This window comes from Bombina bombina, chromosome 4 (assembly GCF_027579735.1).
Source record: "Bombina bombina isolate aBomBom1 chromosome 4, aBomBom1.pri, whole genome shotgun sequence".
NCBI classification, from domain to species: Eukaryota; Metazoa; Chordata; class Amphibia; order Anura; family Bombinatoridae; genus Bombina; species Bombina bombina.
The window spans coordinates 1,112,373,506-1,112,399,967 of NC_069502.1; the positions used below are offsets into that span (position 1 = coordinate 1,112,373,506).

General features: G+C 38.9%; 1 protein-coding gene across 5 annotated transcripts in view; it reads left to right on the forward strand.

Moving 5' to 3' along the window:
* Nucleotides 1–26,462, forward strand: part of RCOR3 (REST corepressor 3) — a 271,152-nt gene that overhangs the window by 124,564 nt on the left and 120,126 nt on the right. For 3 of the 5 annotated variants that reach the window (XM_053712390.1, XM_053712394.1, XM_053712391.1), the window contains exons 7-8: nt 1,447–1,509; nt 11,494–11,572. In XM_053712390.1, coding sequence (XP_053568365.1) covers nt 1,447–1,509; nt 11,494–11,572 — 142 coding nt within the window. The remainder of the gene's footprint in view (nt 1–1,446; nt 1,510–11,493; nt 11,573–26,462) is intronic. The other 2 variants (XM_053712392.1, XM_053712393.1) reach the window with 1 other exon arrangement.

A 26,462-nucleotide genomic window follows, 5' to 3' on the forward strand; every position in this document is an offset into this window, starting at 1 on the left:
CTTCCAAAAGTTGTTTCTAACAAAAACATTAACCAGGAGATTATCGTACCTTCTCTGTGTCCGAAACCAGTGTCAAAGAAGGAACGTTTGTTGCACAATCTGGATGTTGTTCGCGCTCTAAAATTCTATTTAGATGCTACAAAGGATTTTAGACAAACATCTTCCTTGTTTGTTGTTTATTCCGGTAAAAGGAGAGGTCAAAAAGCAACTTCTACCTCTCTCTCTTTTTGGATTAAAAGCATCATCAGATTGGCTTACGAGACTGCCGGACGGCAGCCTCCCGAAAGAATCACGGCTCATTCCACTAGGGCTGTGGCTTCCACATGGGCCTTCAAGAACGAGGCTTCTGTTGATCAGATATGTAGGGCAGCGACTTGGTCTTCACTGCACACTTTTACCAAATTTTACAAGTTTGATACTTTTGCTTCTTCTGAGGCTATTTTTGGGAGAAAGGTTTTGCAAGCCGTGGTGCCTTCCATTTAGGTGACCTGATTTGCTCCCTCCCTTCATCCGTGTCCTAAAGCTTTGGTATTGGTTCCCACAAGTAAGGATGACGCCGTGGACCGGACACACCTATGTTGGAGAAAACAGAATTTATGTTTACCTGATAAATTACTTTCTCCAACGGTGTGTCCGGTCCACGGCCCGCCCTGGTTTTTTTTAATCAGGTCTGATAATTTATTTTCTTTAACTACAGTCACCACGGTACCATATGGTTTCTCCTATGCAAATATTCCTCCTTAACGTCGGTCGAATGACTGGGGTAGGCGGAGCCTAGGAGGGATCATGTGACCAGCTTTGCTGGGCTCTTTGCCATTTCCTGTTGGGGAAGAGAATATCCCACAAGTAAGGATGACGCCGTGGACCGGACACACCGTTGGAGAAAGTAATTTATCAGGTAAACATAAATTCTGTTTTTGCTTTGTTCTTTTAGTATTGTTAGTTGAAAGCTAAACCTAGGTAGGCTCATATGTTAATGTCTTAGCCCCTGAAGGGCACCTCTTATCTAAATTAATTTTGACAGTTTTTCACAACTAGAGGGCGTTAGTTAATCTATGCCATATAGATAACATTGTGCTTACACCCGTGGAGTACCTAGGAGTAAGCACTGATTGGCTAAAATGCAAAGTCTGTCAAAAGAACTTGTCTGCAGTGGCTTAGATACAAGGTAATCACAGAGGTAAAAAGTGTATTAATATAACTGTGTTGGTTATGCAAAACTGGGGAATGGGTAATAAAGGGATTATCTATCTTTTTCAACAATAAAAATTCTGGTGTAGACTGTCCCTTTAAGATCTATTTATCATTTCTTGTTTACAAGGCAAATCTGATCTATTTGATTCACAGAAACAATTTAAGACAATCAGATATTCTGATTCAAACGTTATGATTGGTTGAATTTACTTGTGGCTAACTTTTTTTTGTTTTTGTTTATGCAATTAACAGTCCGTCAGTAGCTTGCAGTCTTCAATCTATGTGTGTATCAAAAGGAGCGGACTGCTATAAAGGGTACGCCAGCCCGGATTTGTATCATATTGTTTGTAGTTTTATTTCAAGTTAGATAATATAATCCACCACCTGGGAATGTGAATTGAATTGTAAAGCATGTAAGCCCACGAGCCCAGCTATCCTGTTGTTCACCTTTATGTAAGGTGATCTACATCAGTTGGCAACTCTAGGCAGGGCCCTCTACCCATTTCCTTCTTATAAATGTTAACTTTGCATATTATACCTAAGTTTATAGTACTGCTGAATCTAGTTAGTCAAACTAACTATTTAATAGGGAAACTACAGTATTATTAATAATTGTTTTGTCTTTATTACTTTCAAAGGGCTCCATTTATCATTCTGCGGACAAGGTTCATTGTCATGAACCTCATCCACCCAGTTATCATTGAACAATCTGCTGATTGTGCAATGCTGCCCCCTGCTTGCGTGGCCCATTAGCACGCAAGTGGTGGCTGTTAATCATCCTGATGCAATACGATCTGAATGATTGCAATCTGCTAAATGTAGCCACCAGTAAGCAAGTGCTATCCAGGGTCTGAATCAAGAACGGGCCGACTCCTAATCTTTACATTCCTGCTTTTCAAATAAAGATAGCAAGAGAATGAAGAACAATTGATAATAGGATTTAATTAGAAAGTTGCTTAAAATTGCATGCTCTATCTGAATCATGAAAAAAAAATTGGTTTAGTATCCCTTTAAGTAGCAGCAGACTTGAGTGAGCCTGAAATCCCAGGGCTCCGAAGCTGCTAATGCAGTTTGATAAATGGAGCCCAAAGTCTTCTCTTTTCTTTTGTAAAATGATGGTGGTCCACAGTCCTCCATAACATATAGGATATATTTCCCACCACTAAGAGGAGGTCAAGAACCCATACAAGAGCTTTAAAACCCTTCCACCTTTCTCTTAGTTTTGTACTTGGCCTAGTAGGAGATGGTTAAGAATAGAGGTTGTTCCTGCTATGTGCTTATTTATTACAAATTTGGAAGCTCAGACCTATGTGAGACCCAGAATTCCTGTGGAGTATCATGTACAAAGAAGACAGAAAAGACTCTTAACAGCATTTGAATGATACAGGGACACAGGAATACCCTGTTATATGCACAGCATTTCCCTGACAGGACTTCAGCCATAACTATTCTCAGGCATCGCAGGGACTCGTCCCTAGCCCCCTAGTATTTCCTACTGCAAATTCTCTGCGGTACTCAATACCTGCACTGGATGGGCTCTCTACTGGATATCGCTACAGCTGCATTGACATTAACATGCCTTGTAAGACAGTGGAGGGGTGCTGTGTAAGGTAAGTGCCTTTACACAGCACAGACACAGCTAAAAGGCAATTTGTAAGTACTCTGACACAAGTACAGCATAGCCAGTGAAATTAACCTGCTCCCCTCATGACACAACGTTTTCTTCATATCATGTCCCTAACAGTTCTACTAGCATTGGGAACATTACTAGGGATGCCTCTGACCATTTTTAAACCTCTGGCAGCTATAGGTATTATTATTATTATTATTATTATTATTATTTGAGCACTTTAAAAATGTGTATGGCCCTTTAAGTGAACCGGCAATAGCTTAGTGCATGATGTGGTGCAGTAGTGCAGGCTCCAGTTAGGCTGGGGAACACATTTTGACAGGGTTTATATGATTATTATGCTTGGTGCACTATATTTTATTCACGACCATCCAAAAGTGTTTTTTATTACACAAAGACACCAGCTTTACTCCTGATGGTATCTCCGCCCCCTCAGTGTTCCCATGCTTTTCTCTCTCAATCTTGAGCCTCTGTGACTAGATTTCAGCTACAACAGATCGGGCCTGCTTCTAAACAGATTCTAATTTGATTTTCAGTGCATGCCAGTCCCAGGAAGGGGGTGAGTACCCATACTGGAGCCACCAAGGGGTACTTAAGGGCAATTTCTTATTTCTCGGGGGGGCTATAGGCTGATTACATTAGGAGATTGTATAAGTGTCTGAAGGAGTGTGTTATAGTGTAGAGCGCTCGCTACCAGATTTTCTCTCTACTGTTTATTATATTAGGCATCATTGTATACTGTTATATACGTACAAACATGGAGCAAAATATATCTGTCCCCACTGATATTTCCATATAGGAGTCAGTTACCAATATCCCTCTATATACATATATATGTTTATTTTGCAAAGATGTTCCAGTTTGACAGGCCACTCAAATCTGTAAGAATTGTATACCTCCAATTTTGCATACATATAAACCGCAATAGTCTACTGTCCAGAGGGAATTCTCCCTGTACTTAACACTCATGGGGAAAACTACTGTTTTTACCTCTGAAGCTAAGAATAACATATACAAAATAGTGACTGTTTGTTTAATGGCTGTCTCCAAACTAAGTAAGTGTAAATCTGTTGTTTTAACTCAGTCACCTGAGGTAAAGCTGCAAAATATTCTTATGCTGATAACCTAAGGTTCAGAATTGAATTGATAAAATCGTCTCTGAAGGTGTTTTTTTTTTTTTTTTTTTTTACAAGGACCTTTAGGCAGCTGTACACCATAGCACATTCTTATGTGGTCTGCAGTGTACCCAATTTATTATAATATGTGCAATTATATATTGTACTAAACATAATTACATATGGTGCCATTACCATTTATTATAACTATCTATGCTATTAATAATTATTTATATGTCAACTAACACCCATCATTGTCAGGGAATTTTTTTTGTCATTCTGCATTTCATATACTGTTGTACACTTTATACCCATTTGCTATATTATTTGCTGTAATGTACATCATCCAGATTCTGTACACTATTCTGTTAAATAATAATTTTTACATAGGCAGAACTCCTGTCTCTGTGGATGCAAAACATTACATGTTGTATGCTATTAGAGTACACAATTCTATAGTATATACCTTTCATTTATTGTACTCTGTATGTTTATTTCCTATTGCAGTTTTCAGGATTTATCTGTATTTTAATACAACTGTGGAGATACTTTAGTGATAAGATCTATCAATATCTCTTTATACCTATGTTATGTATAATTTATATGCTCTAAGGTTCTTTTATGCAGATACTGAACATTGGTCATGAATATTTTCACTATTTGTACAGATCCTTTAGAGATAAGATCCATTGGTATATATTTTATTCCATTGTATGAGTGATGTATATGTATGCACATACATTTATCATGCAGACACTGAGCATTTATTATTTATGAATATTTTCATTAACTATACACATTGTATATTTACTTTGTGAGTATATGCAGTCTCTGTTTACTCTGGACATGGATTTACAAGTATCTAATGTGTACCTGTTGGTCTATGTGTGCTGTTCTTTTTAGTCAGGAAGGCCACATACCAGTCTAAATATGTGCAAATATTTATATAAGTACATGTATACTAATCTGATGCCATGTAAAGATTTTTTTAAACTTTGTATAAACTTATGTATAAGTTTCTATATTTCAGGTTCTACCCTGAAAATAGTTCAGATATTTGGACTGATTATCTTTGTCCTTCAAGAGATCAAGTGTTTTTGTTCTCTTTGATGCAGAGTCCCCCTTATTGACCAGCGGTCCTATCTAAATTTTGTCTATGATCTTTAAGAGCAGCAACATTTACAAAAGGATTTGGAGGATAGGGGCATAATTAATCCTAGTACCTGTGTAACCTCAGGGTCAAGAGATTTTAGAAACATAGAAACATAGATATTGACGGCAGATAAGAGCCATAGGCCCAGCAAGTCTGCCCGACCTTACCTAACAGTATAAACTTATCTAGTTCGTAGGATAGCCTTATGCTTGTCCCATGCATTTTTAAAGTCCCCCACAGTGTTTGTTGCTACTACCTCTTGAGGAAGTTTATTCCATAAATCAATCACTCTTTCTGTAAAGAAGTGCTTCCTCAAATTACTCCTGAATCTACTACCCTTTAGCTTGAGCTCATGACCCCTTGTTCTTGAATTTTCCATTTTATGTAAAATACCCACAGCCTCAGTTTTACTAAACCCTTTAGTGTACTTGAAAGTTGCTATCATATCACCTCTTTCCCTTCTCTCCTCTAAGCTATACATATTTAGGTCATTGAGCCTATCCTGGTAAGTTTTATTTTTTAGACCATGTACCATTTTGGTAGCCCTCCTTTGCACCGATTCAAGTTTGTTAATATCCTTCTGAAGATATGGCCTCCAGAACTGCACACAATACTCAAGATGAGGCCTAACTAATGATCTATAAAGTGGCATAAGAACCTTACTATTTCTGCTGCAAATACCTCTACCAATACATCCAAGCATTCTGCTAGCCTTACTCACTGCATTACTACATTGTTTACTAAGTTTTAAATCATCTGAAATAATAATTCCCAAGTCCTGTTCCTCATCTGTAACAGTCAGTAAAGTGTCATTGAGTCTGTAATTAACATTTGGATTTTTCTTCCCTAAATGCATTATTTTACACTTTGCTGTGTTAAACTTTAGATCCCAGTCGTTTGTCCAATCCTCCAATTGTTGTATATCACTTCTCATTTTGTCTACCCCCCCCTGGAACATCCACTCTGTTGCAAATTTTTGTATCATCTGCAAAGAGACATACTTTCCCCTGTAGCCCTTTGCTGATATCGCAGATAAATATGTTAAACAAAACAGGCCCCAGAACTGACCCCTGAGGAACACCACTAGTAACAGCCCCCTCTGCTGTATGAACTCCATTTAGTAAGACACTTTGTTTTCTGTCCTTAAGCCAGCATTCCACCCAGTTCACAATTTTTGAATCTAGACCAAGGAGATATAGTTTGTGAATAAGTTTATTGTGTGGGACGGTGTCAAATGCTTTGCTGAAATCTAGATATGCTACATCAACTGCTCCACCCTTGTCTAATACTTTTGTTACATAATCAAAGAAGTCAATTAGATTAGTCTGACATGATCTCCCTGAAGTAAAACCATGCTGATTTTGGTCCTCTAAATTGTTTGTCTTTATGTAAGTCATAATTCTTTCTTTTAAGAGGCTTTCCATTAATTTCCCTACTACTGAAGTTAAACTAACTGGCCTGTAGTTGCCAGATTCTTCTCTACTGCCCTTTTTATGAAGAGGTATTACATTTGCTATTCTCCAATCATCTGGGACAGCTCCTGTTAATAGTGACTGATTAAACAGATCAGTTAATGGGACAGTTAGCACTGATCGAAGTTCTTTTAAAACCCTTGGATGAATATTATCAGGACCCACTGCCTTTGTAACATTTATTTTTGATAATGCTAACAAAACCTCATCCTCTGTAAAAAGATTACTGTTAAGCTTGTTTCTATTTTTCGTAGCATCCCTTAATGTAGACATTGTATCTTCACAATCTTTTGTGAAAACAGAACAGAAGTAATCATTGAGACAGTCTGCAATCTGCTTATCTCCTTCTATTATTCTACCATCAACTGATTTCAATTTTACTATTCCTACCTTATTTTTTCTTCTTTCACTGATATATCTTTACCCCAATCTGTTTATTATCCAAAGGGATTTACAGTCCTGTCCTGGATTTCATATTTCTAAACATATTAGTCAGGATTCTGTCTTGTATAATGGGTGAAAAAACATTGGAATTTAGCCTCTTGTAAAAAATAATAAAACTTCTTTATTGCTTCCACATCATGGGGAAAAAGGACAACTTTCCAAGCCCTATGTTGGGCTCTTAGTCATGTTTAAGTAAGATTACAAACATACAGATTTTTATAACAACAAAGTTTGGCTCTAAAGTTCACTTCCTGTTACAAATTGCTCCATCTAGTGGCTAAAATCAGACATTACATCTCATACGTTTTTATATTGTAAAATTTCCTCCAAAACTACCATGAATAAAAAATAATTTTGATGTAAAATAATCTCCAATAGGCCTAGAAAACAATTGTATATGGTCTTCAGTATATTTTCCATCACTTCTCAAGCTATCTTCCACTGCTGCTATTCTACTGGAGTGCTTTATTAATGTTAATAAAACACTCCAGTGGAATAGCAGCAGTGGAAGATATAGCTTAAGAAGTGATGGCAAATATATTGAAGACCATTTACAATTGTATCTAGGCCTATTGGAGGTTATTTTACATCAAAATTATTTTTTGTTCATGGATGATTTTTTTTCTTAAAGAAACAAGGTACAGCAATTGGTTCCAATGTCGCTTCGACATATACCAATGTTTTTATGAACAGTGTTGAGGAACACTTTGTTCATTCACTATGGCGCCTCCTGGTGGCGATACATAGACAATATTTTTGGCATGTGGCTGGGCGACATTGCAAGCCTTTTACATTTTGTGACAGATCTTAAAAGTGCAGTAAGAGGTCTCAAATTTGGTGGCCACCAATAAGCAAGCGTAACCCAGGTGCTGAACCAAAAATGGGCCAGCTCCTAAGCTTTACATTCCTGCTTTTTAAAAAAAAAAAAAAAAAAAAGATAGCAAGAGAACAAAGAAAAAATGATAATAGGAGTAAATTAGAAACTTGCTTAAAATTGCATGCTCTATTTGAATCATGAAAATTGAGTTTAGTATCCCTTTAAAACTGATTTGTTTGCCAAGTCTACAGACAAAAATAATTTACTCAAATATGGAAGCATTCATCCTTCAAGTGTAGTTTGGGCTCTTCCCAGAAGTCAATTTAAAAGTGTACAAAAAATTGTGTGATGTACAATTAAATAAAATGGCAGAAAGGGGATATCCTGCAAGATTAATACAGAATGGATTAGACAAAGTGAGACAGGAGGATAATATGCAACAACAAAGTAAAAAAAGATAATAGACTGGCGTTTGTCTCTGCATATAGTAAACTGAGTCATAAAATCATGAGTATTGTGAGAAAACACTGGCCTATATTAAAGGAATGTAATCCACATGTCAAATTTTTTTTTAATATCACCTACCAGTTTATAAAAGAAATACAAACTTAAAAAATACCCTTGTCAAAACAGATACAGGGAGTAACAAATGTACAATGCAGGGAACAATAAGTACACCCAAGATGGAATTCTTTCCGTGCTTGTCATGTGGAAACTGTAATTCTATGATATAAGGCAGTTATTTATACCATCCTTTACTAGGAACTAAATATAAGATCCAGGAATATTTAACTTGTAGATTAGACTTTGTAATTTATTTAAGTAAATGTCCGTGTGGACTTGTATATATTGGCGAAACGTGCAGGGAGATAAGAGAGAGGACTAACGAACACATCCAATATTGGGGTAAGAACAAGGATGCTCTTGTATCCTCTCATTTCCTTAAAATGGGCCATAACATCAGCCAACTTATGTTTCAACTTATGTTTCAAGTAATAGAAAGTATAGGCCAAGGAGGGGAAGAGACAGGGAGCATCTTATAAAGGAAAAGGGATATGTTTTGGATTAATAGATTTGATACTTTAGTTCCAAGAGAACTCAGTAGTGAGTTTGATTGGACTTTATTTTTGGAAAGTAATTTTTCAGTGAATTTTGAATTATTAAGATTCAAAGGGTTGTCCCTTCCTACAATGAGCTCCATCCATTGGTAGCTCAGTGCATGAAGGCGGTGGGTCTTATAGTAGCTGCTTCAGTCACAATTTCTTTAGCCCCCCTTTACTCGAGAACCCTATAATGGCTATGCTATCTCAGTGGTCAATGAATTATCTACATTTGGCACATAGATCGCTTTGGATTTCGCCGTCAATCAATCTTTTTCTTAAGGACACAAAGTCTTTCTTTGTCCCTTGGGACATCTTTCCTTCATCAGTCTTGGTCTATTTAACAGATGAACTCTGGTCTCTCAGGCTGGGGGACGGTCTGGGTTTATCAAAGATTGCAAGAAGTTTAGTATCACCTTGAGGCAAGATTATCAATCATCATTCTAGAACTTTGAGCGATCTTTGGGCTTTTCAGCACTGGCCTCTATTGAAGGAGGAAAAGTTTATTCAATTCTATTCAGACAGCATCTTGGCGGTGGCCTAGATAAATTATCACATGGGTTAACCACAATCCACTGGCCAGGCAGGAAGTGTCTATTACTCGGTCTTGGGCAGTGAGGAATTATCGACCCCTATTGACAATTCACAATACCATGTGTGAACAACTGGGAAGTGGATCATTCCAGCAGTTGATTGGTCCATTCAAGAGATGGGTCTCTCCATAGAACATTTTTGATCACTTATTGATCCAATGGGCTTACAGGACATAGATCTAATGGCCTCTCACTTAAATCTCACACTTCCAAGCTATTGTGCAAGATCAAAAGATCCTAAAGCTCAAATATTAATCACCTTGGTTTGTCCATGGGAGTTTCATCTAGCATACCTGTTTGTTTTTATTCTAAGAGTCTTTTCTTGGATCAAACATGAGTCAACGTCTGTAAAATATTAGTTGCTGCAGGACTTGGTATGCGGACATAGTGCAGATGTCATTTTGCTTTTCATGGTTTTTTTCCTCTGAGACAGAATCTGTTGTCTCGAGGGGTTTTTTTTTATCAAGATCTCAAATCTATAATTTAATGGCATGGAGTTTGAACGCCTAGTTATGGAACATAGAGAATTATTTGATTTGGTTATTGAATCTTGACAGCTGGCCAGAAAGCCTGTAACACAATAGATTTAACACAAGATTGGAAGACATATTTTAAGTGGTGTTTATCCAGAGGGTTTTCTTGGTATCCTTTTAAAATTCTGAGAATCCTTCAGTTTTTCCAGGATGCCCTTGAGAAGGGTTCGCCCTTTTCTTTTTATTATTATTATTATTATTATCAGTTATTTGTATAGCACCAACAGATTCCGCAGCGCTAATTTTTTTTACAGAGGAAATTGACTAAACTTCCTGAGGTTCAGACGTTTGTTCAGGCTCCAGTTAGAATTAGGCCACTGATGGAACTTATTTCTCCACCCTGGAATCTGACTTACTTTTCTCTACACTACAAGTTGTTTTTTTTTTTTGTTTTTTTAACCATTGCATTCCAGTGATATTGAATATTTTCTGGGAATGTACCTTTCTATTAGAAATCTCTTTAGCATAAAGAGTTTCTAAATCCTTAACCTTGTCTTGTGATTCTACATTTCTCACTATTCACAAGGTAAAGACTATACTGTGTACTAAATATGATTTTCTTCCTAAGCAAAATACCAATCAAGTTATAGTTGTTCCTTCATTGTGTTCAGATCATGCTAACTCTAGGTAGAGGATATAACTTTTTTTTTAATTTCACTTCTAAATCTAGTAAGGGGCAGAAAGCTACTAAGGTAGCGCTCGCCTCTTAACTCATAAAAAGTGATTTAAGACTTTCTTGACGGTGGAAAGGTCACATTCCTAAGAGTATTACAGCTCTTTCTTCAAGAGCAATTGCAACATTGTGGGTTTTTGAAAGATCATGCCTCTTTGGAGCAGATTCGCAAAGCTGAAACATGTCTTATTTGCATACTTTTTTCAGAGTTTATTGCAAGCTAATTTTGGTAGGAAAGTCCTTCAGGCCTCAGTGTTGGCTAAATAAAAAATGCCAGAAAAATGGTCCCATCCTTTCCGTAACATAGACCATCGACTTGGGTATTAATCCAATGTTATGTAGGACTGTGGACCATCATCATTTTACAAAGAAAAAAATATTATGCTTACCAGATAAATTCTTTTCTTTCCGAACGATGATGCCCCCACCCCCGTTTAATTTTTTGGGTGACAGTTCTAATGAAATCTCTATAGACCCTGCTTTGCCTTTCCTACCTTTCTTTCCTATTCTCTACTCAGCTATACGTAAAACCAGAGAGAGACGGGAGGTGGGAGGGTTTTAAAGCTCTTGTATGGGTTCTTGACCTCCTCCCAGTGGCGGGAAATATATCACATGTGTTATGAAGGACTGTGGACCATCATTCCGAAAGAAAATAATTTATCAGGTAAGCATAAATTTTATTTTTAAATATAATTTTAACAGATTATAATCTGTTAGAAGCTTTTAATAGTAGAAATGTAACTGAGCAATATATTGTGTTTATATTTAGTGATGATGATATGGATGAAACAAATCCAAAGGATGGGAATGATAGTGATTATGATCCTAAAAAAGAGTCCAAAAAAGAGGTAAGAAGAAAACAATTTTTATTTATGTATGTAAAACATTATGACTGATATTTAACAATTTTATTTTTAAGATGAATGAATTTGCATCAAATTTTAAAGATCCAATATGGCCCCCAAAGGTACTACGTGCTCAGAATACATGTATTTCATTGAAATTAAAGGGACATTCTATTATAAATATGAAACTCTATACTTTGCTAAAGTGCTTTTATTTTAGGGTTAGAGAGCTGTTTGCGGAGCATCAGGGAGGTGAGAGGGTTGAGGAGGGATTCCTACATTGCAGAAAAAAGAAACAAAAAGCATTAAATTGCATAATAACAGACTGTCTGCCAGTAGCTAGGAGCACCCCAGCAAAGCTGTTAAGTGTAACTTCCCTTACCCATAATCCCCAGTCATTCTCTTTGCCTCTGTCAATGGAGGATGTGCGAAGACGGTGTCTGAAGATATTTAATCCTTTTATGGGTACTTTTCCCTGCAAGCAAGGATTGGGGTCTAGCTGTGTCCATGTCAATCTATTTAGTAAGAGTAGTGGTGACTTTTAGCAGTTAGAAGGCGGCGAGGTGTTCTTTGCTTTACTTCTAACACTTTTGCTACCCCTTTGCAGAAAGCCAGGGTTGGTTACTCTGTTCTTTCTTTTACTATTGGTCCCTGACAGGGAGTGGAGTACCGGTCACACCTTAATAGCTGTTATCTGCGCTGCAGCTGGATCCACAGGTAAGTGCTTTGCCTTCTAGGTACTGAAGGACAGCACTTTTGAGGTTAACTCTCAAGTGGATATTTTTTGGGACTCAGTTTATCCTTATATGGTTAAGGGTACATTCATGGGCAACTTTATTGGCAACAGGGTCAATCTACAGGCAGTTTATAAATGAGACAGTTAGAGAGACTTAAGGGTTAATGAGAGCTTGCTTGCATTTCCCCTTAATTACTTGGCAAGGGTTTTTTTTTTTTACTTATTGTTGCTCAGATTTTATTTTAATAGTGTTAGGTGAGATAAAGACTTTCTACTCCCAGAGTACTTTATTTGGTCCGTTTTTATTAATGTGCGCTTATTAGCTGTGGTGCAGTTCTTTTACGGGTGCTCATGTGACTTCTGCCTTTCCACTGTGTCGGAGCGGAGCGTCCTGATTTTAGGACGACGTGAAGTTGGTGCCTGAAGATTTAATTCCTTTTTTAGGTACTTTTCCCTGCAAGCAAGGATTTGGGTTTAGCCGTGTCCATGTCAATCTCTTGAGTAAGAGTTGTGGTGGCTTTTAAGCAGTTAGAAAGTGGCGAGGTGGTCCTTGCTTTGTTTTCCAACATATTTGCTGCCCTCGGTATAAAAAGCCAGAGTTTGTTACTCTGTTCTTTCTTTTTCTACAGGTCTCTGTAAGGAGTGTGTGTCCTTTCACGCCTTGTGAGCTGTCTTCCTGCCCGACAACTAGATTGCAGGTAAGTGCTTTTGTCCTCTAGGTACCGGAGACTTGCACTATAGAGTTTAATCCTGCATTAATTGTTATGGGACATTATAATCATTTAGGGAGGATTCATTTGGAGCAGTGTGCAGGCACTATTTGTATGTGAGGAGACTAGGGGTTAACGGCTTCCATTAGTTTATGGGATGGCTAATGACCCTATATCTGTGTATTTATTGTAAAGGTCTTTTTTTGAGGGAATGTTTAAACAGCTACATTCCGTTTTTTTGCTTCAAAGTAAAATTGCACGCTTTTTCTTTAATGCACAGTTTCTTTTGATGCTGCTCACATTACCTCCCGCTTTTCCGCTTGTAGCTTTTAGCGGAGCGTCATCTTTCCTGTGAGTTTTTCTTCAGTTGCGGCTGTGGGGTTGTCGTCTGGCCAATGGGAGAGTCCTAAACTTGTGCAGCTTCTGCAGGTTACGGTAGGGCACCTCAGCTTCTGAGGTGTATATTTTATTCTCAATTATTTAACCTTTTGAAGGACTATTCTTCTTAAAGTGACATTCCTTCCTTTTGGGCACTTTATCAGCTATGGATAATGTTCCTTTTGATAAATGCTTCTTATGTTTAGAGGCTCAAATAGTCTTGCCTATGCAATTTTGTTCCTCATGTTTAGAAAAGACCTTAAAGTGTAAAGATAAATTACTTGTTTCTCAGCCTAATGTCTCTCAGGATGATGCTGTTCCGGCAATGCCACAGCTTTCTCCTCAAATGCCCCAAGCCTCAATGGCTTTACATAAAGTGCCCTGCAGTTCCTCTCAGACTCCTGCAGGAGTGTATTTACCAATAGATTTTGCTGCACAGATATCGTCTGCGGTATCTGCAGCTTTATCTGCTTTTCCTATGATGGGGAAGCGCAAGAGGAATTCAAAACATTTTTCTGACATTAAGGTGTGTGTCACTTCTGCTGCTGTGAAGGTTCCCTCCCCCCATACGTCTAATGAGGAGGATACCTCAGTAGCTTCTGAGGGTGAAATCTCAAATTCTGACAGTATAAATCCTTTGTCTGATTCTGGAAAAGTAAACTTCAGATTTAAGCTTGAACACCTTAGTTTACTTCTAAAGGAGGTACTGGCTACTTTGGACGACTCAGATGCTTCTGTCGCTGTCAACACTAAAAATTCTAGTAAGCTTAACAAATACTATGATGTTTCTTCCTCTGTGGAAGTGTTCCCTGTTCCAGACCGTGTGTCGGAGATCATTGCACAGGAATGGGATAAGCCAGGGATTCCTTTTTCCCCATCCCCTGTCTTTAAAAAGATGTTTCCTGTTGCTGACTCCATTCGGGACTTATGGCATACTGTGCCTAAAGTAGAAGGGGCTATTTATACTTTGGCCAAAAGAACCACAAATCCTATATAAGATAGCTGTTCTTTTAAGGATCATATGGACAAAAAGCTGGAGGCTTACTTAAAGAAAATGTATGTTCACCAGGGTCTACAATGGCAATCTGCAGTTTGTGTTGCCACGGTGACAAGTGCAACATCTTATTGGTGTGATGCTTTGTCCGATTTGATTTTAGAGGAGACTCCGTTAGAGGAGATCCAAGATAGGATTAAGGCTCTCAAACTGGCCAATTCCTTTATCTCTGATGCTAACATGCAAGTTATTAGACTAGGAGCCAAGAGGGCTCTGTGGCTTAAATCTTGGTCAGCGGATGTTACCTCCAAGTCCATGCTCCTGTTGCTACCTTATAAGGGTAAGACCCAGTTTGGCCCTGGTCTGGCGGAGATCATTTCTAAAAATTACAGGTGGAAAGGAGTCCTTTCTACCACAAGACAAGAAGAATAGAACTAAGGGACATCAAAGTTCTTATTTTCGCTCCCCTGGTCTGGGGTTGGATCAAGTGGGGGGCAGACTTTCCTTGTTCCGACAAGCTTGGATAAGACAAGCACTTTTAATTTGTTTCTCTCCCGTTTGGCCTTGCCACAGCTCACAGAATTTTCACAAAGGTTCTGGGGGCTCTCTTGGCAGTTGTCAGGTCTCAGGGAATTGCGGTGGCACCTTACCTGGACAAAATATTGGTTCTGACGCCATCTTTTCAACTAGCAAACTCTTGAACAGAGATCTTGTTGTCTTTTGTACGTTCCCACAGATGGAAACTTAATCTGGAAAAGAGTTCCCTTGTTCCAACTACAAGGGTGTGTTTCTTAGGGACCATCATAGATTCCCTATCTATGAAGATTTTTCTGACGGAGGTCAGAAAGTCCAAACTTCTCTCCTCTTACCTCTCTCTCCAGTCTACTGTTCGGCCATCAGTGGCTCAATGCATGGAGGTAATTGGTCTGATGGTCGCATCCATGGACATCATTCCCTTTGCTTGATTCCATTTGAGATCTCTCCAATTATGCATGTTTAGACAATGAAACGGAGACCATTCAAATCTGTCTCAGAGGATAGATCTCGACCAGTTGACAAGAGACTCTCTTCCATGGTGGATTTCTCAGGATCATCTGTCTCGGGGCACATGCTTTTGGAGACCGTCCTGAGTGATTGTGTCCATGGACACCAACCTGCTAGGCTGGGGGGCAGTCTGGGACTTGTTAAAGGCTCAGGGCCTATGGACTCAGAAGGAGTCTTCTCTCCCCATAAACATCTTGGAATTGAGAGTGATCTTCAATGCCCTGATGTCTTTAGCCCAGTTTATCGGGTTCCAGTCAGACAACATCACCTCGGTAGCTTACATCACCCACCAGGGAGGAACTCAAAGATCCTTGGCCATGAAGGAGGTTGCTCTGATTATTCAGTGGGCGGAAGCTCACGATTGTCTTCTATCAGCTATCCACATTCCAGGAGTGGACAACTGGAGGTGGATTTTCTGAGCAGACAGACTTTTCATCCCGGGAGTGGGCTCTCCATCCAGAAGTGTTCTCTAGGTTAACCCTCAAGTGGGGGGTGAAGGAGTTGGATCTGATGGCGTCTCATCAGAATGCCAAGTTTCCAATGTACAGTTCAAGGTCAATCTGATAGATGCTCTGGTGGTTCCTTCTTGGGATTTAAGTCCCTTCGCTCTCCTTCCATGAGTCATTGCTCATATCAAACAGGAGAAAGCATCTGTAATTCTGATAGCTCCTGCATGGCCTCACAGGATCTGGCTTGCAGACCTGGTGAAGATGTCTTTTCTTCCACCTTGGAGGTTACCTCTGAGGAAGGACCTTCTAACTTAGGGTTCTTTCCTCCATCCAAATCTAGTTTCTCTGAAGCTGACTGCTTGGAAATTGAACGATTAGTGGATTTTCTGAATCTGTTATTGATACCATGCTTCAAGCTCCAAAGCCAGTTACTTGCAATATTTACCATAAGGTATGATGCAAATACCTTTATTGGTGTGAATCGAAAGGCTTCTTGTGGAGCAGGGTCAGGATTCCTAGAATTTTGTCTTTCTCTAGGAAGGTCTGGAGAAGGTTTTGTCAGTTAGTTATCTGAAGGGTCAGATTTCTGCACTGTCTATCCTTTTACACAAACTACTGGTAGATATGCCAGATTTTCAATCTTTTTGTCAGGCCTTGGTCAGAATCAGATCTGTGTTTATGCCTGTTGCTCCTCCTTGGAGCCTTAACTTAGTTCTTAGAGTTTTGCAGCAGGCTCCGTTTGAGCCAATGCATACTGTAGATATTAAGTTGTTATCTTGAAAAGTTTTGTTTCTTATTGCTATTTCCTCTGCTCATAGAGTTACTGAACTCTCTGCTCTGCAGTGTGATTCGCCTTACCTGTTTTTTCATGTAGGTAAGGCGGTCCTTTGTACTAAGTTGGGATTCCTCCCTAAGGTGGTTTTGGATCAAAACATTAATCAGGAAATTGTTGTTCCTTCTTCTCATAAGGAATGTCTTTTGCATAACTTGGATGTTTTGCGTGCTCTATAATTTTACATACAGGCTTCTGCCCTGTTTGTGTGTTTCTCAGGAAAGCGTAAGGGTCAGAAGGCCACTTCTACTTCTCTTTCCCTCTGGTTGAGAAATATGATTCGTTTTGCTTATGAGTCTGCTGGACAGCAGTCTCCTGAGAGAATTACGGTTTATTCCACTAGGGCTGTCTCCTTCTCTTGGGCTTTCAAAAATGAAGCTTCTGTGGAACATATTTGCAAGGTGGCAACATGGTCCTCTTTGCATACTTTTTCCAAATTTTACAAGTTTGATAATTGTGCCTCGGCTGAGGCCTCTTGTGGGAGAAAGGTTCTTCAAGCAATAGTGCCTTCTGTTTAGGTCTGCCTGTCTTGTTCTCCCTCCCTGTTCATTCCGTGTCCTAGATTAGACAGTGTTTTTTTACTAAACCTCAAGCACCTCTACACCTTTGTGTTATCTTCTTTTTTCATTTCCTTTCAGCTGAATAACTGGGGGTTATGGGTAAGGGAAGTAACACTTAACAGCTTTGCTGGGGTGCTCTTTGCCTCCTCCTGCTGGCCAGGAGTGAATATCCCACTAGTAATTGAAATGACGTAGTGGACTCTCCATGTCCGGAAAGAAAGAAATTTATCAGGTAAACATACATTTTATTTTTTATTCTTATTGGTCTTTTTTTAGTGGGGCTTAATTTCGGTAGCTATGGACTCAGAACAGGATCAGTTCATCTGTATTGATAAATGTTTATTATGTTTAGAGGCCCAAATTGTTTGCCTATGCAATTTTGTTCCTCATGCTTAGCTAAGAGTCTAAAATTCAAAGACAAGTTACTCCCTTCTGAGCCAAGTGTCTATCAGGATACTGCTGTGCGTGACATGCCTCAGCTTTCTCCTCAAACGTCCCAAGCTTTGATTGTTTCTCATTATGTGCCTTCTGTTTCCGCTCAACCTCCTGGGGGGGGGGTTTATTTACCAGGGGATTTTGCTGCAAGGATAACTTCTGCAGTATCTGCAGCTTTGTCTGCTTTCCATATTTCGGGTAAGCGTAAGAGGAAATCTAAACATTTGTCTGCTAGTAAGGTCTCTAACTTCTCTAAATCTGCACTGGTCAACCTTTCTCAAATGTCTGATGAGGAGGATACTTCAGTAGCTTCTGAAGGTGAGATCTCAGACTCTGACACTATGGGGGGGGAAAATCTTCTGAATCTGAAGAAGTTAATTTCTGATTTAAGCTTGAACATCTCCAGTTGCTTCTGAAGGAGGTTCTAGCTACTTTGGTTGACTCTGAACTTTTAGTTGCTGTCAACCCCAAGAAGTCCTCTAAACTTAATAGAGTTTATTATTCTCCAACTTCTGAGGATGTTTTTCCTGTTCCAGACAAGGTGTCTGAAATTTATAGCTCAGGAATGCGATAAGCCAGGGTTTCATTTTTCCCCTTCCCCTGTTTTTAAAAAGATGTTCCCTGTTGCTGTCTCCATTCGGGACTCATGGCGCACTGTGCCTAAAGTAGAGGGAGCTATCTCTAGCTAAAAGAACTACCATTCCTATAAAAGATAGTTGTTCTTTTAAGGATCCAATGGATAATAAGCTAGAGGCTTACTTAAAAAATATGTACATCCATCAAGGATTATAGTGGCAACCTCCAGCAAGTATTGCCACGGTTGCGGGAGCAGCATCTTATTGGTGTGATGCCCTGTCTGATCTTATATCAGAAGAGACTACGGTAGAGGAGATCCAAGATAAGTTCAAAGCTCTTAAACTGACCAATACCTTTATCTGTGTTGCCAACATGCAGGTAATTAGACTGCGAGCTAAGATGTCTAGCTTCACTGTTCTAGCTTGCAGAGCTCTGTGGTTAAAATCTTGGTCGGCTGATTTATCTTCAAAGGCCAAGCTTTTGGCTTTACCCTCTTTGGTCCTGGTCTGGCGGAAATCATTTCCAAAATTACGGGTGGTAAGGGATCTTTCCTACCCCAGGACAAGGAAAATAGACTTAAAGGTCGACAGAATTAAAATTTTCGCTCATTTTGCAACTTTAAAGTACAGAAGTCTTCCAAACCAGAGCAATCCAGGACCTCTTGGAAGTCCAGTCAGCCTTGGAATAAGGGGAAGCAAAACAAGAAGCCTTCCACTGATTCTAAATCAGCATGAAAGGTCCGCCCCCAATCCAACTTTGGCCTTAAGTGGGGGGCAGACTTTCTTTTTTTCAGCAGGCTTGGATACGCGATGTCCCAGATCCATGGTCTGTGGACATAGTATCCCAGGGTTACAAAATAGGATTCAAATCTTGCCCTCCAAGGGCCGATTTCTCCTGTCAAGACTTTCTACAAACCTGGTAAAGAGGGAGGCCTTCTTAAATTGCATAGAGGACCTATCCTCCCTGGGAGTTATTGTTCCAGTTCCTCAAAATCTATTTGTGGTTCCCAAAAAGTAAGGAACTTTCCGTCCCATCCTAGACTTAAAGTGCCTCAACAAATTCCTCAGGGTTCCGTCCTTCAAGATGGAAACTATTCGTTCCATTCTTCCGTTGGTTCAGGAAGGTCAGTTCATGACAACCATAGACCTGAAGGATGCGTATCTACATGTTCCCATTCACAGGGATCTTTACCAGTTTCTCAGGTTTGCATTTCTGGACAAGCATTTCCAGTTTGTTGCACTTCCGTTTGGTCTTGCCATGGCTCCCAGAATATTCATAAATGTTCTGGGGGCTCTATTGGCAGTGGTCAGATCCCAAGTAATTGCAGTGGCACCTTATCTAGATGACATCTTGGTTCAGGCGTCATCTTTTCAACTAGCAAAATCTCATACAGAGATGTTGTTGTCTTTTCTATGTTCCCACGGGTGGAAAGAGTTCTCTAGTTCCAGCTACAAGAGTCATAGATTCCCTGTCCATGGAGATTTTTCTGACGGACATTGCTCGGTTCCATCTGCGACCTCTGCAACTTTGCATGCTCAGTCAATGAAACAGAGACCATTCAAATTTATTGCAGAGGATAAATCTGGATCCCCTAACGAGACTCTCGTGGTGGATTTCTCAGGAAAATCTGGCTCTGGGCACTTGCTTCCTGAGACCTTACTGGGTGATTGTGACTTCAGACGCCGGCTTGTTAGGCTGGGAAGCAGTTTGGGGCTCTTTAAAAGCTCAGGGCCTGTGGACTCGGGAGGTTCCATGGATCTTCTCTCTGGCATACCTGTTTCCTCCATTTGCTCTCCTTCCACGAGTCATTGCTCGTATCAAACAGGAGAGAGCATCGGTAATTCTAATAGGTCCTGCATGACCTTGCAGGATCTAGTAAGAATGTCATCTCTTCCTCCTTGGAGGTTACCTCTGAGGAAGGACCTTCTAATTCAGGGTCCATTCCTCCATCCAAACCTGGATTCTCTGAAGCTGACTGCTTGGAGATTGAACGCCTAGTTCTGTCTAGACATGTTTTTTTCTGATGTGGTCATTGATACTATGCTTCAGGCTCACAAACCTGTTACTCGCAAGATCACCATAAAGTATGGCCTAAATATCTTTATTGGTGCAAATCTATAGGTTTCTCCTGGAGCTGGGTGCGGGTTCTCCACATTTTATCTTTTTTTCAGGATGGCCTGGAGAAAGGTTTGTCAGTCAGTACTCTGAAGGGTCAGATTTCTGCACCGTCTATCCTTTTGCACAAACGTCTGACAGACTTGCCAGATGTTCAAGCTTTTCTTCAGGCCCTGGTCAGAATCAGGCCTGTGTTTAAACCTGTTGCTCCTCCTTGGAGCCTTAAAGGGACATTAAACACTTTGAGATGGTAATATAAAATGATAAATTGAATATAATAAAAGAACTCTGCAATATACTTTCATTATTTATTTTGTCCTCTCTGCCTGTAATTCCATTCTGAAATTGTGAGCTTTTCAGTTCCTGTTAGAAATGGAAGTGTAGAACACTGTTAAATCCAGCACAGCCATTGGCTGCACACTCTAGTGGCCTATTTATAACTGACTCTAATTGGCCAGAGCAGAGAAGGTAACACAAGTTACAACATGGCAGCTCCCAGTGTTTTATAGACACTAAAACTTTACACTTATTTTGTCACTTTTTAAACAACTAATGAAACTTTTTAAAAAATACATCTACATGTTAGTCATGGACTAATCTTTTCTTTGAATGCATCATTCTATCTAGCATGTATTTAGTGTTTAATGTCCCTTTAATCTTGTTCTTAAAGGGACAGTATACACTCATTTTCATATAACTGCATGTAATAGACACTACTATAAAGAATAATATGCACAGATACTGATATAAAAATCCAGTATAAAACTGTTTAAAAACTTACTTAGAAGCTGTCACTTTGGCTCTGTTGAAAAGGTAGCTGGAAAGCCCACTGCAAGTGGCAAATAAGACACTCCCCCCCTCCCCCTTCTTTTGCATATGAAAAGACCCTTTACACAAACAGGAGCAAGCTGGAGTAGGTAGTCGAGCGTATTCACATAAAACTTTGGGGCTTGGTTAGGAGTCTGAAAATCAGAGCAATGTTATTTAAAAATAAGCAAAACTATACATTAATTAAAAAAAAAAAACTTTATGGGCTATATAAATAGATTATCTACAAAACATTTATGCAAAGAAAAAATGAGTGTATAATGTCCCTTTAAGGTTTTGCAACAGGCTCCGTTTGTGCCGATGCATGTTGTTGACATAAAATTGTTATCGTGGAAGGTTTTGTTTCTTCTTGCTATTTCTTCCAAAGCTTAGAGTTTCTAAGCTTTCGGCTCTGCAGTGTGATTCCCCGTTGTTGGATCGAAACATTAATCAGGAAATTATTGTTCCTCCTTTTTGTCCTAATCCTTCTTCCCATAATTAACGTCTTTTGCATAACCTGGATGTTATTATTATTATTATTATCATTTATTTGTATAGCGCCGCCAAATTCCGTAGCGCTGGGCCAAATTCCGTAGCGCTGTTGGATGTTGTGCGTGCTTTAAAATTTTACCTTCAAGCAACTAAAGATTTTCGGCAATCTTCTGTCCTATTTGTGATTTTCTCCAGAAAGCGTAAGGGTCAGATGGCCACTTTTACTACCCTTTCTCTCTGTTTGAGAAGTATTATTCGTTTAGCTTATGGGACAGCTGGACAGCAGCCTCCTGAGAGAATAACAGCTCATTCCTCTAGGGCTGTTTCCTCATCTTGGGCTTTTAAAAATGAAGCTTCCGTGGAACAAATTTGCAAGGCGGCAACATGGTCTTCTTTGCATACTTTTTTCAAATTCTACAAATTTGATACTTTTGCATCGGCTGAGGCCTCTTTTGGGAGAAAGGTTCTTCAAGCGGTGGTGCCTTCTGTTTAGGTCCTCCTGCCTTGTTCTCCTCCCTTTTAATTCTGTGTCCTCTGCTTGGGTATTGGTTCCCACTAGTAATTGGAATGACGTTGTAGACTCTCCATGCCATAGGAAAGAAAAAAACATTTATGCTTACCTGATAAATTTCTTTCTTTCCGGGCATAGAGAGTCCACGACTCCACCCTCTTTTTAATTTATAATAGGGCAGTTTTTTTTGAGTAAACCTCAGGCACCTCTATACCCTTGTGTTCCTTCTTTTTCCATTTTCTTTCAGCTGAATGACTGGGGATTATGGGTAAGGGAAGTTACGCTTAACAGCTTTGCTGGGGTACTCTTTGCCTCCTCCTGATGGCCAGGAGTGAATATCCCACTAGTAATTGGAATGAAGTTGTGGACTCTCCATGCTCGGAAAGAAAGAAATTTATCAGGTAAGCATAAATTTTGTTTTTGTTGCAATTGTTTTTCAATAGTCAAGCTCCAACCACCCCATGTCTTATTTGGAAGAACCAAATGAAATGTGAAACTGAAGTAGACACAGCTAGCCACAGCCACTATCACCTAGATTACGAGTTCTGAGTGCTATAGAGAAATTAACGAACGCAACAAAAGTTACGTTATTTAATTTCCTATAGCGCTGCCATTACAAGTTTTCAAACATATGCCTTTTGCGTGTGATATGGTTGCGTTGAGCTCCGTACCGCACACAATCAGAGCGCTGCTGAGACGTGCTCATGCACGATTTCCCCATAGACATCATTAGGGAGAGCCGGCAAAAAAGAATAAATAACACCTGCGATCGCGGAAACAAAAGCCCCATTGATGTCTATAAGGAAATAAAAATACTGTTTAAACCTAACACCCTAACATACACCCTCTGTCTAAACACCACTAATCGGCTGCCCCAAACATCGCGGACGCCTGACTACAGTTATTAACCCCTAATCTGCCACTCCCGATAACGTGGCTACCTAAATAACATTTTTAACCCCTAATCTGCCGCTCCCGATATCGCCGCCACTATACTACATTTATTAACCCCTGAACCATCAGCCCCCCACATTGCAACAAGCTAAATTAAACTATATTAACCCCTACCAACGTAACCCTAAACCTAACCCTAACACCCCCTAACTTTAACATAATAAAAATATAGCTTTATTAAATTTACAACTATTAACTAAATAAACCTATTAACCCCTAAACCGCTAACCCCCCCACATCGCAACAAGCTAAATTAAACTATATTAAAGGGACACTGAACCCAAATTTTTTATTTTGTGATTCAGATAGAGCATGCAATTTTAAGCAACTTTCTAATTTACACACATCATTTTTTCTTTATTCTCTTGCTTTCTTTATTTGAAAAAGAAGGCATCTAAGCTATTTTTGGTTCAGAACCATGGAAAGCACTTGTTGGTGGGTGAATTTATCCACCAATCAGCAAGAACAACCCAGTTTGTTCACCAAAAATGGGCCGGCATCTAAACTTACATTCTTGCATTTCAAATAAAGATACCAAGAGAATGAAGACAATTTGATAATAGGAGTCAATTAGAAAGTTGCTTAAAATTGCATGCTCTATCTGAATCACAAACAAAAAAATTTGGTTTCAGTGTCCCTTTAACCCCTAACCCCCCCTAACTTTTAACATAATGAAATTAGATCTAAATGAAATTTACAATTATTAACTAAATAATTCCTATTTAAAACTAAATACTTACCTGTGAAATAAAACCTAAGATAGCTACAATATAACTAATAGTTATATTGTAGCTAGCTTCAGGTTTTTTTTTATTTCACAGGTAAGTTTGTATTTATTTTAACTAGGTAGACTAGTTAGTAAATAGTTATGAACTATTTAATAACTACCTAGTTAAAATAAATACAAACTTACCTGTGAAATAAAACCTAACCTGCCTTACACTAAAACCTAACATTACAAAAAATAAAAAAAAACTATCATTACAAAACAAAAAATTATCCAAAAAAATAAAGATGAATCCTATTCTAATAACCTTAAAAAAAACACCCCATAATTAAAAAACCCTACTCTAGAATTGCCTGAGTTTAACAGCTCTTTTGCTACAAAAAAATAATACAAACCCCCCTAACACTATACAAACCCCCACCCCCCAAACTACCAGGGGCCCTTAAAATGGCCTTTTGTAGGGCATTGCCCTAAGTTAAACAGCGCTTTTGCTACAAAAAAAACCCCCCCTAAAAAAATACATTACACAAAATAACAAATTATCAAAAATAAAAAAGAATTACACCTAATCTAATAGCCCACACAAAATAAAAAACCCCAAAGATATCAGCTCTTTTATCTGTAAAAAAAAAATACAAACACCCCCTCAACAGTAAAACTCACCACCCAACCAACCCCACCCAAATGAAAAAACTATCTAAAATAACCTAAGCTACCCATTGCCCTGAAAAGAGCATTTGTATGGGCATTGGCCTTAAAAGGGCATTTAGCTTCGTATGGACCCGCTACGCGCCAGCTGGATGAAGATCGAAGAGGCCGTCTGGATGAAGACTTCTTGCCGCATGGATGATGACTTCGCCGGCTGGATGAATCCTTCAAGCAGGACTTCAACAACTGTAAGTGGGTCGTCGGGGGTTAGTGTTAGGTTTTTTTAAAGGGTTTTTTGGGTGTTTTTTTATTTTTTTAGTTTTGACAGGTAAATTTTAATTTAATTTAAGCTAGAGAAATTGTAATTTTAATATAAAGTTAAGGGGTCGTAAGGTTTAGGGGTTACTAGTTTAAATTAGTTTATTTTGTTGTGGGGGGCTTTCGGTTTAGAGGTTAATAGTTTATTTTAGTATATTTTGTTGTGGGGGGGCTTGCGGTTTAGGGGTAAATAGGTTTATTATAGCGGCGGTGTGGGCGGACGGCAGATTAGGGGTTAATAATATTTAAATAGTGTTTGCAATGCGGGAGAGCGGCGGTTTAGGGGTTAATAAGTTTATTATAGTGGCGTCAATGTAGGGGAGCGGCGGAATAGGGGTTAATACATTTTTTTAGTGGCGGCAATTTCGGGAGAGGCATATTAGGGCTTAAGTTTTAAATAGTGTTTGCGATGCGGGAGGGCCTCGGTTTAGGGGTTAATAGGTAGTTTATGGGTGTTAGTGTACTTTTTAACTCTTTAGTTATGAGTTTTATGTTACAGCTTTGTAGCGTAAAACTCATAACTACTGACTTTATATGGCGGTAAAGATCTTGTCGTTTTAGGCTGTAACGCTCACTTTTTAGCCGTACCGCAAAACTCGTAATACCGGCGCTATGAGAATCCCATGAAAAAACTTAATTTTTACGTGTGCGGGACTGACGTTGCGGTACAGGCTAAAAGGTGTGCGGTACACCTAAACCGACAAGATTTGTAATAGCTGCGGTGCTGTTTTAACGCTGAAAATATGGCCATATTTTCAGCGTTACAAGCCACAACGTAAACTTGTAATCTAGGTGTATGTTAGCAAACGCTTTATTGTTTTTTAGTTCTTAAAGGGACATTAACATCAAAATTAAATTTTTATGATTCAGATAGAACATGCAGTTTTTAAGACCCTTTCAAATTTACTTAAATTTTTAATTTGTTCAGTCTTTTCATATGCACACTCTCTGAGACACCAGCTTCTACTGAGCATGTGCAAGAGTTTGCAATATATACGAGTTAGTGATGGCGGCTGGCACATAATATAGGGGGCAGGCAAACTGAAATAAAGTTTGATTTTTAAATGAACAGTAGTTTTTTTGATAAATTTCAGAGTATTGGCTGCTGCATTGTATTTTTATTATGCACTTGTTGATTATGCAATTATATTGTATTTAATAGTCGTTTAACTAAATATTGCTCCTGAACAAAGTGCCTCTCTCTGCATCAGTGGGTTAAAAAAGTATTGCAGTGATGCCTCAATATCGAGATATCACTGCAATATCTTGAAAGCGGCTGAAAGCAATCATGATTGCTTCCACCACTTGAAACCCCTGAGGATGTACAGGGTATGTCCATGGTCATTAAGTGACAGTTTTTGTAGGACGTACTCTTTACATCCTTGGTCGTTAAGGGGTTAAGTGTACCGTGAAAAGTGGAAAAAACTAGCGTCCAACAAGTTGCGCAAACCTGAACGCGTTTTCTTCTCAAGTGCGATAACCTAACATGAAAGATTAATATTTCACATTCCAATGTTCTTCACATAGCAGAATATGTTCTATTTATTCTTAAATATATATATATACTGTGTGTATATATATATATATATATATATATATATATATTT